The sequence below is a fragment of the Macaca nemestrina genome, chromosome 9 (genome assembly GCF_043159975.1).
Source record: "Macaca nemestrina isolate mMacNem1 chromosome 9, mMacNem.hap1, whole genome shotgun sequence".
Lineage (NCBI taxonomy): Eukaryota > Metazoa > Chordata > Mammalia > Primates > Cercopithecidae > Macaca > Macaca nemestrina.
Window position 1 is genome coordinate 133,056,715 of NC_092133.1, and position 15,709 is coordinate 133,072,423.

A 15,709-nucleotide genomic window follows, 5' to 3' on the forward strand; every position below is an offset into this window, starting at 1 on the left:
TGACATTAAAAAATCAATTAATGTAATCTACCACATCAACAGGCTAAAGCAGGAAACTCATGATCATATCAATTGATGCAGAAAAGGCATTTGAAAAATTCTAACATCCATTCATAAGAAAAAAACTCTCAAAAAAGGAATGCACAGAAACTTCCTCAATTTGATAAAGAGCATATATTTTAAAATCTATTGCTATTATCATTCTTATTAGTGATATCCTGAACACTTTCCCCCAAAGATCACGAATAAGGCAAAGATGTCCTTTCTTATCACTCTGATTCAGCATCATACTGGAAGTCCTACTTAATAGAAAAAAATACAAGAAAAAGAAGTAAAAGCGATACAGATTGGAACAAAAGAAATACAACTGTCTTTATTTTAGATGACATAATTGGCAATGTAGAAATAATAAAGAATCTACAAAAATATGCTGGAACTAATCAGTAACTTTAGCAAGATTACAAGATACAAGGTCAATATACAAGTTAATTTTTCACCATATACAGCAATGAACAATTGGAATCTTCCAATTTGAAATGAAAAATACCATTTACAATTGTATCAGAAAAAATGAGAAATATTTAGATATAAATCTAACAAAATATTTATAGGACCCATATACAGAAAACTTCACAACACTGGTGAGAGAAATCAAAGAGAATTTAAATAAATGGGAAATAGTCTGGGCTCATTTTGAAAGTCTCAATATTGTTAAGATGTCAGTTGTTCCCAATTTGATTTATAGATTCAATGCAATCTCAGTAAGAATCCCAGCAAGTTATTTTGTGGGTATCAGCAAAGTTATTTTGTGGATATCAGCAAACTGATTCTAAAGTTTAAATGTAAACACAAGAGACCAAGAAGAGCCAAAACAATACTGAAGAGGAAAAACAAATGTGGAGGATTCACATTACCCAAATTCAAGACTTACTATTAAGCTATACTCATAATAATCAAGATAGTCAAAGAACAGACATAAAGATCAACATATCAGAATACAAAGCACAAATATGGAGAAACACAAATAGAGGCCATAGATTAAAAAAAAAAAAGATGCAAAGGCAATTCAATGGGGAAAGAATGGTCTTTTCAACAAACGGTGCTCTAACAATTGGATATCCATATACATAAAAATGAACCTAGACACAGACCTACACCTTCCATAAAATTAACTCAAATATAAAACTATGAAACTTCCAAAAGAAAATCTATATATAACTTTGGGTTTGGTGATGAAGAGGATTTTTATACTGTATCAAACGCATGATATATGAAAGAAAAAAATTGACAATTTGGACCTTTTAGAATTAAAAGCTTGGCTTTGAGAAAGACACTTTTAAGAGAATCAGAACCAGAAATACCATTTGACCCAGCAATCCCATTGCTGGATATACATCCAAAGGATTATAAATCATGCTACTATAAAGACACATACACATGTATTTTTATTGCAGCACTATTTACAGTATCAAAGACTTGGAACCAACCCAAATGCCCATCAGTGGTAGACTGGATAAAGAAAATGTGGCATATATACAACATGGAATACTATGCAGTCATAAAAAAGAATGAGTTCATGTCTTTTGCCGGTACATGGATGAAACTGGAGACCATCATTCTCAGCAAACTAACACAGAAACAGAAAACCAAACTCAGCATGTTCCCACTCATAAGTGGGGGCTGAACAATGAGAACATATGGACACAGGGAGGGGAACATCACACACCGGGGCCTGTTTGGGGGTGAGGGACAAGGGGAGGGAGAGAATTAGGACAAATACCTAATGCATGCAGGGCTTAAAACCTATATGACAGGTTGATAGGTGCAGCAAACCACCATGGCACATGTATACCTATATAACAAATCTCCATGTTCTGCATGTGTATTCCAGAACTTAAAGTAAAATTTTAAAAAAGAGAGAGAGAATCAAAAAAGACAAGCCACGGTCTGGAAAAAAATACATTTGCAAAATATGTATCTGATAAAGAACTTGTATCCAAAATACACAAAGAACTCTTACAACTCAGCAATAAAACAAACAAGTCAATTAAAAAATAGGCAAAATATCTGAATGATATAAAAGAAGACACATGCATGGCAAGTAAGTATATAAAAAGATATCCAATATCATTTGTCACTTGGGAAATGACTATTTAAATAACAATGAGATACCACTAAATATCTACTAGAATGACTTACATAAAAAAATTGGCAATGCCAATTGCTGGTGAGGATGCAGAGCAACAAAAACTCTCATTCACTGCTGGTGAAACACAAAATAATATACCCACTTTGGAAGACAGTTTGCCAGTTTCTCACAAAGCTAAACAGAGTCTTAAATTATGCTGCAGCAATCAGGCTCCTAGGTTATTTACCCAACTGATTTGAAAACTTATGGCCACACAAAAACCTGTGCATGAATATTTATAGCAGATTTATTCATAATTGCCAAAACTGGAAGCAACCAAGATGTTCTTCAATAGGTGAATGAAGGAACCAACAAACTAGTACATCCAGACAAAGGAATACTATTCAGTGGTAGAAAGGAATGAACTATCTAGCCATGCAAATACATAGATAAAACTCTGGGAAGTAGAAGCCACTCTGAAAAGGCTACATATTATATGATTCCACATATATGACATTCTGCATAAATCAAAATTACAACAACAGTTAAATATATCAGTGGTTGCCAGAGTTTAGGGTGAAGAGCTTGAATAGGTAAAGCACAGAGGAATTTTTAGGGCAGTGAAACTATTCTCTATGATAATATAATGGTGGATATGTGCCATTGCATTTGTCATTCAAACCCTTACAGCCTTATAGCACAAAGAGTGAACCTTAATTTGTGCAAATTTCAAAAAACATAATTCATAAGGTCTAGGAATCCCAGGGTGGATTTCAGAATGTCAAAAGAAAAGTCTGACTCTATTACAAACATTTGAAACAACCTCACCAAAGGGTATGAAGGAAAAAATACTCTTACTTAAGTAACTTTTGAAACAAGTGAAACATGTAAGACCAAGGACAAAAGATGCTGTACATAGCACTGCACTCTAGTTGATAAAGTTGTTTCTCAATGGGGTGTAGGTATGACTTAACATTCTGAAACCACTATACATGTGAAATTGAATGTCTACGTAAACGGATGGCATAAAGTGAGAGCCAGGTGTCTCACTGTTAGAGTGGGAGTTTCCAGATAAACAGGGAGAGAAGGTAATGGAATAGAGATGAAGACATCAGTATGAACTTATGTTAGCTTACTATTGATACAGAAGGTTACATGTAGAGATATTTAGGGATACATGTATATGCATGGGTTAATATATACAAATATTTCCTTGCTCTGTCAGCTGAGAGGGCCTAGATGCAATGACAACCCAGTAGCAATGACCACACTTCATGTCCAGGTCTTGGTTTCTAACATAATTTTTGTTTTTTGAGACAAGTCTTGCTCTGTCGCCCATGCTGGAGTGCAGTGGCATGACGTCGGCTCACTGCAACATCTGCCTCCTGGTTTAAGCAATTATCCTGCCTCAGCCTACTGAGTAGCTGGGACTACAGGCACCCACCACCACACCTGGCTAATATTTTTGTATTTTTTTTTGTTTGTTTTTAGTAAAGACGAGTTTTCACTGTGTTAGCCAGGATGATCTCGATCTCCTGACCTCGTGATCCGCCCGCCTTGGCCTCCCAAAGTGCTGGGATTACAGGCATGAGCCACCACGCCCGGCCTATTTTCTAATAAATAGAACCAGGACTCCCTAGAGAAATGGCTGATTCTAAGACAGGGGAAAGAAAAATACAAGATGTGCATCAAACATCTTGTTTTTGAGCAGGTAAGTAGTCAAAATATAACAAAACAAATAAAATCCATGTGAGAATGTGTCAAAGGACATATACATAGGAGACAACTGAACGAGAGCATCCCATGGCCAAGGACAGAACAATTCAAGCAACATAATTACGGAGTAATGAATTACAATCCAAACTATGAAATTAATATAAATTTGTGAGTCCATCTGATATAAATAAATAATTTAATACCGAAATAAATGGGAAATAAGAGACAAATCTTCCATGCAGAAGAATTCCAAATACTTCTTGTAGATATCCTGCCTTTAAGTAGGTGGAGCATAATTCTCTATTCCTTAATGTTGGCTGCACATTGTGACTTCTTCCCAAAAAGTGCAGTATGGGAAGAGGTGGGAGAAAGAATAACTTTGCAGTGGAGAAATGCGATCAACACCAGATGACCAAGGTGGACATCAACCATGAGAAGCCATGTTGATAGTACGTACACTCGATATAATGGGATGGGAATGGTGGTCCTTCACCTCTGTGCTCTTCCTCCCGCAAACCCATAATCCCAGTCTAGTCATGAAAGAAACATCAGACAAATCCCAATTGAGGAGCATTTGACAAAATATCTAAGCAGTCCTGCTCAAAACTATCAAGGTCATCAAAAGCAAGGGAGGTCTAAGCAACTGTCCCAACCAAGAAGAACCTAAGGAAACGTGACACTAAATGTAGTGTGACATCCTGGATGGGATTGGGGATGGAAAAAGGACATTAGGTAAAAAGTAAGGAAAACAGAATACTGTATAGATATTGGGTAATTAATATTGTATCAATATTGGTTCATTAATTGTGATAAATATACTATACTAACACAAGATATTAGCAATAGGGGAAATTGGATGTGGGGTAGATAGAAATTCTCTCTGCTATCTTTTCCACTTTTCTGTAAATCTACAACTATTCTAAAGTGGAAAAAAAAAGTCTACTAAAAGCAAAACAAAACATGGGCATTGGGTCAGGATCTTGCACTTTGCCAGTACTTTTCCTGGGGATGGCATTTAGGGAGGTGTCTGAGGGGTCTGTTTTCCTTGACAATGACTCCAAAGCTGGGAATAATTGAGCAGAGAATGTCACCACCAGTCAGACCGTTAATACTTTGAACTAATATGCATAAGATTTCGTGTTGGGAAAATGCCAAGTATAAGGTCCATTATAGTCTAAGCTTCATTGAGACATGAAAGATACATGAATAAAAGCAGTATCTCATAAATGCCACTATAGGGGTGATGGAAGGTGCAATAAAAATTCTGAGGATGAAAAGATCACAGCAGTTGTATTAGTCTGTTTTCACACTGCTGGTAAAGACACACCTGAGACTGGGTCATTTATAAAGAAAAAGAGGTTTAATGGACTCATGGTTCCATGAGGCTGGGGAGGGCTCACAATCATGCAGAAGGTGAAAGGCATGTCTTACATGGCAACAGGCAAGAGAGAAAATGAGAGCCAAGTGAAAGGGGAAACCCTTTAAAAATATCATTAGATCTCATGAGACTTGTTCACTACCACCATTACAGTATGGAGGAAACCACACCCATGATTCAATTATCTCCCACCAGGTCCCTCCCACAACACGTGGGAATGATGGGAGCTATAATTCAAAATGAGATTTGGGTGGGGACACAGCCAAGCCATATCAACAGTCATGAATGACAACGTAGGAGTGGGGCACAAACGAGTGAGTGGGGAATTCCTGGTGTAACGGTTCTTGTAGGCAAAAGTGCAGAGGTAAGAAATATTTAGGATTAGTTCAATTTAACCAAACCAGTGTATTCATATGGTCAAGTTAAAATTGAGGCTACAGGCCAGATGTGGTGGCTGAAGCCTGCAATATCAGCACTTTGGGAGGACAAGGCAGGTGGATCACGAGGTCAGGAGGTCGAGACCATCCTAACACGGTGAAACCCATCTCTATTAAAAATACAAAAAAATTAGCCAAGCATGGTGGCACACGCCTGTAATCCCAGTTACTCGGGAAGCTGAGGCAGGAGATCAATTGAACCTGGGAGGCGGAGGCTGCAGTGAGCCAAGATCGTGTCATTGCACTCCAGCCTGGGCGACAGAGAGACTCCATCTCAAATAAATAAATAAATAAATAAATGAAAAATGAAAATAAGGCTAGATTCTATGTGACAGGCAAAAGGGAGTCTTCTATAATTTCTCAGTAAGAAAATCACAGAATTAAATAAAAATTTCAAGTAGTGATTTGCCTGCATACATTGCCTCTCTCCCTTTCAGTCCAATCCAGAAAGGCTTCATCAGCCTGGCCACCAATGCATTGGTTGTTATTGTTATCTACTTCAGTGTTGTCATATCTAACAGATACACTTGTAGTTTTATCTCTAGTCTCTCAGCTGAATTTGACACTGCTATTGATTGCTTTCCCTTGAAACAATGTTTTCTATCAGTGTCTGTAACACCACCCTTCCTGGATTTTCCCCTTCTCTCTCTGGCTACTCTTCTTTTGGCTGGTTCTTCTTTCTCTCTCCACCCTCTAGGTGATGTGGTTCTTCAGGTCCCCTCTCCTCCTTTCTCCTTTTCTTTTCCTATGTTTCTCCCTAGTTGACCTCATTTATCCCCATGGCTTGGTCTATTTCCATCAGTTTGATTTTTTATTCCACAATTCGTATGTCAAGCCCAGAATTCTTCTCTAACTTCCACTCTTATAGTTACAGCTGTCTATGGGACACCTATTCTTGGATGTCTAAGAATTATGGAAGAACTATCTCAATGTTGACATGTCCAAAATTGGACTTTCAACCTCCCCTCCCTCCACTTCGAATCATCCCCTAATCTTTCACATTTTTCCTAAATGGTGCTACCATCGCTTAGTTCCGTACAGAAAACTAAAAGTCATCCTTGATTCTGCCCTTGGCCTCACTGTCCCCACACCCCACCATCCAATCCAGCTCTATGGTCTTACAATTATGCATTTCTTCACACATTTTCGTCTATGTCCCCCATGAGATCATAAACTCCAGAAGGATACGCTATGCCTCTTTTCCTACTGTGGCACACAAACTGAGGGGCTGATACACAATAACCATGTGGACATTTAAAAATCAATCTGCTGGGCTGGGCATGGTGGCTCACATCTGTAATCCCAGCATTATAGGAGGCTGAAGGGAGCGGCTCACCTGAGGTCACCAGTCTGGCCAACATGGTGAAACCCCATGTCTGCTAAAAATACAAAAATTAGCTGGGTGTGGTGATGGGCATCTGTAGCCCCAGCTACTGAGGAGCCTGAGGGAGGAGAATCACTCGAACCTGGGAGGAGAGGTTGTAGTGAGCCAAGATCACACCACTGCACTCTAGCCCGGGTGACAGAGTAAAACTTTGTATCAGGAAAAAAAAAAAAATCAATCTGCTGGAGCCTGTAATCCCAGCTACTCGGGAGACTGAGGCCACAGGGCTACCTGAGGCCAGGAGTTCGAGGTCAGTCAGTGCAACATGGCAAGACCACACCTTTACAAAAATAATAATAATAAAAAGTGATTAGCCGAGCACAGAGGCTGAAGTGAGCTAGGATTGCACTACCACACTCTGGCCTGTAAGACAGAGGGAGATCCTTGTCTCTAAAAATAACAATACATTAAAAAAATCCATCTGGCCACAAGGTGTACTGGCAGTTTCAAGATGCAAAGCTTAGTGAGGAGGCTAATGTTCCAGTCAGGCACCGTGTCCCTAATTTATACTCCAGCCTCCTATGTAAGAAAAATGGGAGGTAGAAAGGGCACAAATGTGAGAGACATTAAGAAGGTAGGAGAGATAGTATTTTGTTACCACTTTGATAAGAAAAGAGAGGGGAGAGGAGAGGGAACAAAGATGGTTCAAAGGTGTGGAGCTCGGGGAAACAGATCCACAAACCACTGAGAAAGGTGAGCCGGGAGAGGCAGCATGGGACAAGCACCATGAAGGCTGCCTGCTGGGAGCCTGTGCCATACGTGTGTCTGGCTTCCTCTCGTGCTGTTAATGACTTTTATAATTTTATTATCTATCACATCAAACCAAAGTTTTGTCTGAAGCGGGATGCTGAAGATTTCTGGTGAGCTTCCTCATTGTTATGCAGAGGAAAGGCTTTTGGGGTCAGGTGAAAAATTGGGTTTGACTTGCAGGATGGTCCCTACTAGGCATCTCTCGTAACAATGGTCATTAACCTCTGCAATCTTGGAATCTTCTGTAAAATGGGAATAACGACTTCATGCAGTTGTGAGAATTCTAGGGAATACACATGGTCTAGTCTGGGCTGGCACCTGTCCTGTGTTTTTGAGCCCAGCTCAACTATCATTCTTTAAGTTCGGGAGTACATGTGCAAGTTTGCTATATAGGTAAACTTGTGTCTTGGGGGTTTATTGTACAGATTATTTTATCATCCAGGTGTTAAGCCTAGTACCCATTAGTTATTTTTCCCGAGCCTCTCCCTCCTCCCACCTTCTACCCTTCGACAGGCCCCAGTGTGTGCTGTTCCCCTCTATGTGTCCCTGTGTTCTCATCATTTAGCTCCCACTTACACATGAGAACATGCAGTATTTGGTTTTCTGTTCCTGAGTTAGTTCACTAAGGATGATGGCCTCCAGCTCCACCTATGTCCCTGCAAAGGACACCATCTCATTTTTTATGGCTGCATAGTATTCCACGGTGTATACATACCACATTTTCTTTATCCAGTCCACCACTGATGGACATTTAGGTTGATTCCATGTCTTTGCTATTGTGAATAGTGCTGCGATGAACATACACGTACAAGTGTCTTTATGGTAGAATGATTTACATTCTTTCGGGCATATACCCAGGAATGGGATTGCTGGGTTGAATGGTGGTTCTGTTTTTAAGTCTTTTAGGAATTTCCACACTGTTTTCCACAATAACTGAGCTAATTTATACTTCCACCAACAGTGTATGGACATTCCCTTTTCTCTGCAACCTCACCAGCATCTGTCATTTTTTGACTTTTTAATAATAGCCATTCTGACTGGTGCAAGATGGCATCTCACTGTGATTTTGATTTGCATTTCTCTAGTGATCAGCGATGCTGAGCTCTTTTTTTCATATGCTTGTTGGCTGCATGTATGTCTTCTTTTGAAAAGCTCATGTTCATGTCCACTTTTAAATTCCTCATCATTTCTAACATGGGGCTGTGCACACACTGTTCTTATCGTCACGATTCACAATCCTTGATTATATTCCTACCTAGTTTCAAGGCACAGTGTGGGAATAAATGAGATAATGCTGTCTGCCGCTAATTATCTACTTTCTAGATGATTTGTGGCAAGGTCTTACTCTTGGCCTGGCCTCACCCTGACCCAAGGAGATACTGGACAGCTTCTCTGTACTGTCAATTAGTGCGTGCTATAGAAAAGGAGTTCACCTTGAGCATCAGTTCAATGAACACAATTGGTAAGGAAAAATACCAGGTACATTCCCAAATCAAGCATAAGTGCCTTTGAACATTACCTGTGGTTTTGAACTGAATCTGCTATTGCTCCGTTTACATTAACTAGGTTGATGAGAATGGGCTATGTGCTATAATGCTAACAGCCCATAATGCTAACAGGGCTTAAAGCTCTTTGGAGAGACGATAAGCCATAAACACAAGGCGTTGTCACAAAAGTTTTATGCATGAGAATGAATCCTCAAAAGTATGAAAGGTAAGAAATGACCTCCTTTCTCTGTGCTACATATTTTTCTTCATAGAGCTCACTTTAAAAATATACAGACATACATATGTGTGCACATGCACACGCGCACACGCACACAAACACACACGCACACACCACACACACACACACACACACACATACACGCACAGAGTCTTCTGTGTCTGTAGGAGGCTCAAAAACTTCAAAAATTGCCGGTTAGTACACCTGGCATTCAGAGCTCTAAAACGCTGTCCTAGGGTGATTCCTGGATATCTGAGAAAGCCGGTTTTCATAACAGAAGCATCTTATTCTTTACTGTTTGTAGTGATAGGCCAATTTTGCATTTTATCTTCTCTCCCCTCCGATTCCAGTGTAATGAATGCATGTTCTCAGGGGTTATTTATGCAAGTATTTCCATTTTAAAAACAAGACACTGGGGAAGAGAGAAGCAACTTTGAGACTACCACTAAGGACCCTAGGGAAAAGGTCCTGTAAATGGATCCAGGATGGGATTTCCACCCTGAATCATGACTGTTTAGTCAATTGATTTGATCGTCAATGTTTTATTGAACCAACTCACCTGCACACCCTTCACAAAGCTATAATCAGTCTTCAAAAGGGTTATTCTCTCCTTTGTGCTACTATAAACATGGCACTTGTCCAGAAGTTGAGGTCCAGTGTGAAATGCAGAAGAACCGGGGCTATTTCCTGGTTTTTAAAAGTGATTCTTGTACTGTGGGTGATCCTACTTGTTTCTATATCTGGGATCTTCAGAAAGGCCCTGAGGATATTCAATTCTACCTGTGAGTAGCTCTAGAATATCTGTGTTAAGACCATTTCCACAAAGTTCTCCAAATTGTTCTCTTGGCAAATATTTACTTATTTACTTATTTATTTATTTTTATTTTTATTTTTTTGAGATGGAGTCTCACTCTGTTGCTCAGGCTGGAGTGCAGTGGCATGATCTTGGCTCACTGGAACCTCTGCCTCCTGGGTCCAAGGGATTCTCCTGCCTCAGCCTCCTGATTGGCTGGGACTACAAGCACCTACCACCACTCTCAGCTAATTTTTGTATTTTTAATAGATATAGGGTTTTACCACATTGGCCAGGATAGTCTCGAACTCCTGAGCTCAGGTAATCCGCCTGCCTCAGCCTCTCAAAGTGCTGAAATTATAGGTGTGAGCCACCACGCCTAGCCTTATTTACTTTTTTGAGATGGAGTCTCGCTCTGTCGCCCAGGCTGGAGTGCACTAGTGCAATCTCAGTTCACTGCAACCTCCACCTCCTGGGTTCAAGCGATTCTTGTGCCTCAGCCTCCCCAGTAGCTGGGATTACAGGTGCACACCACCACACCTGGCTAATTTTTGTATTTTTAGTAGAGACAGGGTTTCACCATGTTGGCCAGGCTGGTCTCAAACTCCTGACCTCAAGTGATCCACCCGTCTTGGCCTCCCAAAGTGCTGGGTTTATAGGCATGAGCCACCTTGCCCGACCGTAGTAAATATGTATTAAATGCCTACCATGTACCAGGCATAGTAGTGGTTTCCCTTAGGGGAACATTAAGTTGGGAACAGGTTGATCAGGTAGAGGTAAGGCTGAAAGTTGATGTCAGGGGCCCCCTTGTTCATAGTGGAATGATGGCTGTCTTATATCCCTGGGGACAAGTCCAGAAACATTGATCTTGCCATCACATTCTCATCCCTGTTCTCAACACGTTCCCTGAGGATTTATTGGCTCACCTGTTTAGGTTGAGGGCCTTCATAGGAAGCTGATACACAACAGTCTGATGTACGAAGGGCAGCGTGGCTTTGGAAACCTTGTTCCAGAAGTGGTCTAGCTGCCCTTAGTGTGAGTCACAACCTTCAGCCAACCCTGAGGGAGTAAACACCAGGGAATCTGGGGTCATATTCAAGTGTCTCAGAACACTTTATGACACCATCCGAAGTCAACACTGGGTGACTCGTGGTTATTTAATGCTAACATACTTGAAATGCCCAACTGGAAATCCAATTCACTTCAGAATGTAAGAGCACTCCTTTCTTTGTTCTACAGGCTTCAGGAAGAAAATAAAAAGTTCTAGGATTCCACCATTTTCCATTTCTAGCACTTTTTGGTTTAATGTAGGCAATTCTCTCTCTTCCACAAACCCAACATTCAAGCTAGTTTGAAGATCAAATGCAGAGTTAAGCAAGGCTGAAGTAATCAGAAACAGGGAATTGGATATGGTGACATCTATTGTTTTTAATGCACTGGACAAAAAGTTACAAGAGAGGATTCATTGACAGATGTGTACCACTGTGATAAAAACACGGTTTTGCAATATATTTGTGTTTTGCAGCTAGGCAACCAAAAATGACTAACACACAGGAAGTATGCAGTTGTGTGCTTCTTCCAGCCAAATTATGGAAATTATAAATCTCTTATTTTCTTTACACGAATGCTCTCTGTGTAAAAGAAAAAAAAATAAAGAAATACAGCCCCTTGAGTTTCGTGGGCTTGTTTTTGACTGACTTCTCTCCCACAGCCCTTTCATTTTCTTTCCTTAGTCTTTCCCACAGGGTAAGGAGTAGGAAGTTTGGAAAAAAGAAGAGAAGGGAGTGAATTGTAAGTTATTAATTTTTTTTAAAATCCTCCAAGGACCTAAGGAAGAGCAACACAAAAAGAGGAATCAAACTTGGCTTCATTATGAGGTGACATATTATACGAACTCTGTTATATTTTTTAAGCTTTTAGAAAATAGACTGGTATTAAGGTAAAGACTATTGCTATAAAATAGCTATGATTACATTGCAACTCAGATTCTAACAATCTGCTATAAATACTGTTTGAATTGTTACTATAATTCTACAGTATCCTTCTGTTGGCTTCTTCTTCTTTTTTTTTTTAAAGGAACTCCATGGCATTCAATAGCTCACGGTTTGTATTGCCCTTTGGAAATCTTTTCCCAGCCTAAACAATTGCTTATAGAGAGCTAAGTGGGGAAACTTTCATTACAGTACACCAGCCAGGCATTTTCAAAGAGGAGTCTTACAAAACTTTTCAACAGAAATTGCTGCCTCTTGACCCTTGACTGGCTATAGTTTAACCTTTCTACACAGATACAGTCATGCTAGGTAGGCAAAGAGGTAAATATCACAGAGGATTGAAGAAATGGTGATGGTGGGGTTGGTGGGGGAACTTGGCCAGGGGGTTACAGGTTGCTCCTGCCTGGATTTTAGAAAAGTTAGTTATGTGTTAAAAATGAGATGACATGAGTTCCAAAAATTAGCAAACTGCTGAAACATTGAGAAGCTCCATTAGAACATATGCACCCCGTAACACAGAAGTCAACCCCTGGACGAGCTGAGAGTCACCATCTCAGTTCGGCCAGGCCACTGGGTGTGTCCCAGTCACCCCATCCTCTCTGTTTTGGTTCTTATCTCTGGGGATGTTGGCTGGCTTGAGGTCTAGAGGGAGAAGAACATGCTAAAGCTTTCACTAGAAAGGAACTCAGAAAGAAAATCTTGCACCTTATGTCCCAAAGCCTGCTGTGCCTACAAATCTGATAGAGCAATTCCCTTGGAATAATGCCTGGGAAGGAATAAAGATATTTAAGTCCAAATTCCATAGAATGATTCCATAAAATTATGGCACAAATTGATTGAATTGATCAGAATCTCAAATTCATAAATTTATAGGAAGTCATCCTTGGAAAGACCCTTTTGTGAAGTCTAGATACATAATAGATCATGAGTCTCAGATAGGGGGTGATACAACCAATCAAGGTCCACAGCTTGTTAACAATTAGGTTGGGTTGGAAGAAAGATGCAGGGTTCCTAACTCCTGGATTATGGATTGATTTCTAATCAAAAGTACTTTTAAGCCATTCTGTTTTTAATATATGAATAATTGTGCCTATTTTCCTGTATCATATCACACTTTGTTTGCCTATTTCAACTTTCACCAGAAAGGGACCAAAAGTGGACAAGAGGGACAGGTGTGCAAGTCAATATTCAAGATAAATATCAGTCCATAGGACACTGACAAGGTAACAATGGTGAGAAGACAAGATTGATGATAATAAACCATTCCTCAACACAGGAGATCATCTTTGTGGGTTTATTCTGCGTATTATAACTTCTAAATCTATATTACCTATTTTCTCTTTTCCATTTGATCCCCTCTTCTAAACTCTGATCTTGGACACATGTGCTGTTTTTCATTTTGTGTTTTGGTGGACAATTTTGGAAGGTCAATTTGCAGCAAGTGTCGCTACTTCTCCTTTTGCCTGTGACAGAAATGACCAACCAGCCTCAGCGTCACGTTCAGTGGGATCATGCATTCCTTCACCCATTCCTTATTCAATTCATTCCTGTCCTTCCACAAATGTTTTTTGAATGCTTACTAAAGTATTTCAGAATATCAGTCTTAGCCCTGGACATTCTTGGTCTAACATACTGTTTGGAACATAAATACTGGTTTTATAAATGAGTGATCAAATCAATTTCGTCTGTTGATTTCTTTGTAATTATGATAATAAACATAACATAAAAATGACCATTGAAACCATTTTAAGTGCATAGTTCAGTATCATTAAGTACATTCACAATGCTGTGTAACTAATCTTCAGAACTCTTTTCATCCCAAACTGAAATTCTGTCCCCATTAAACAGCTCCCCATTCTCCCCACACACAGTGCCTGACCGTCACCACTCTACTTTCTGTATTTATGAATCTGACTATTCTGGGTACCTCACATAAGTGGAATGATACAGTGTTTGTCTTTTTATTGACTGGCTCCTTTCACTTACTATAATGCTCACAAGGTCCATCCATGTTGTGGCATGAGTGAGAATTCTCCTCTTTTTTGAGGTTGAATAATATTCCATTATACGTATATTCCCCATTTTGTTTATCTGTTCACCTGTTGATGGCTACTTGGGTTGCCTCTGACTTTTGGCTGTTGTGAATAATGCTGCTGTGAACACTGGGGTACAAACACCTCTTTGAGACCCAGCTTTTAATTCCTTTGGGTACATACCCAGAAGTAGAATTGCTGGATCACGTGTAATTCTGTTCGCAGTTTTTTGAGAAACCATCATACTGTTTTCTATAGCAACTGCGCTGTTTCACATTCCCACCAACACTGTACCAAAACTTGTTATTTACTGCTTTTTTTTCTTTCTGTTTTTTTTTTTTTTTTTTAAGACTAGTCATCCTGATGGGTGTGAGGTGGTATCTTGCAGTTTTGATTTGCATTCATTTGTGGTTTTGATTGATTCCCTAATCCAAATTAGTTTCATTTTTAAAGAAGGTGTTTTATTCTACTCTCTAGTGAAAAATGAGATTTATAACTTACACTTCTCCACTCAAGATTTGCATTATTTGCTATATTTTATTTTTGTAATGAAACACACATGCTTTCTCTCTCCTACATACACATTTCTGTCTAACAATATTCTTTGCATAGAGAAAAATCAAGTCAATGCCAGATATGACACACAAGTACTTTTAAGAAGTGTTGTAAGGAGTAACTATCCTGGATACCTGAATCACAAGCGTAATTCAGCTCCCTGGTGACACCTTAGGGAATATGAATACTTTCCATGGCTAGAGGAGGGACTAATATAATTAGTCTACTCTAGGTCATCCTTGGTAGCTAGGGTGAAGTATATGATCAATTACTGAAAGTCGATGGATGAACCCTGTTTTGCTATGTCTTTACACTCTTTTTTCTTCCCTGATGCTTTTCCAAAGTAGTCTGTTCTCAGGTTGCAAAGATAAATTATTTGCATTTTATATTTTTCCTATTTTCTCTACCTATCCTCAGAAGGAGACACGATGGAGAGGTGAGAGTGTTAGCAGTGAAATAATTCTTAACAGAGTTAATAAAATGAAAGAGGATGGACAAAAATCCCCGAGCAACCCATTATTGAGATGTTTACCTTCTGCATACTCTGGGGTGGAGACTCTCATGTGCTCATGGGGATATGAAAATATTTGTAAAATACAGAAGAATAAGTCCTTCAGTACCCCAGCAATCTGGGTCAAAATATCAGAATTTCCTTCTTAACTACTGAAAAAAAAAAAAAACCCTCTTTGATCTCAATAAAATTTCCAGGATTACTTAGTCCTACCTGATTAATTCTATCCTATCTAGAGCATTCCTTCACACCTCATTCCCTGAAAGATCCCGGGGAAGGAAGTCACATCACTGAATTTTAGTCCCAAC

General features: G+C 39.5%; 1 protein-coding gene across 7 annotated transcripts in view; it reads right to left on the bottom strand.

The window, feature by feature from the left end:
- The window catches only part of LOC105490600 (CUGBP Elav-like family member 2), a 649,919-nt gene that overhangs the window by 493,212 nt on the left and 140,998 nt on the right, over positions 1–15,709 (bottom strand). The window contains exon 1 of one of the 7 annotated variants that reach the window (XM_071068815.1): positions 11,238–11,325. The exons of the other annotated variants lie outside the window; for them this stretch is intronic. Within the exon in view, the coding sequence (XP_070924916.1) occupies positions 11,238–11,260 (23 nt within the window). The 5' untranslated portion in view covers positions 11,261–11,325. Of the gene's footprint in view, positions 1–11,237; positions 11,326–15,709 lie in introns of those variants that run through there. 7 annotated transcript variants of the gene reach the window in all.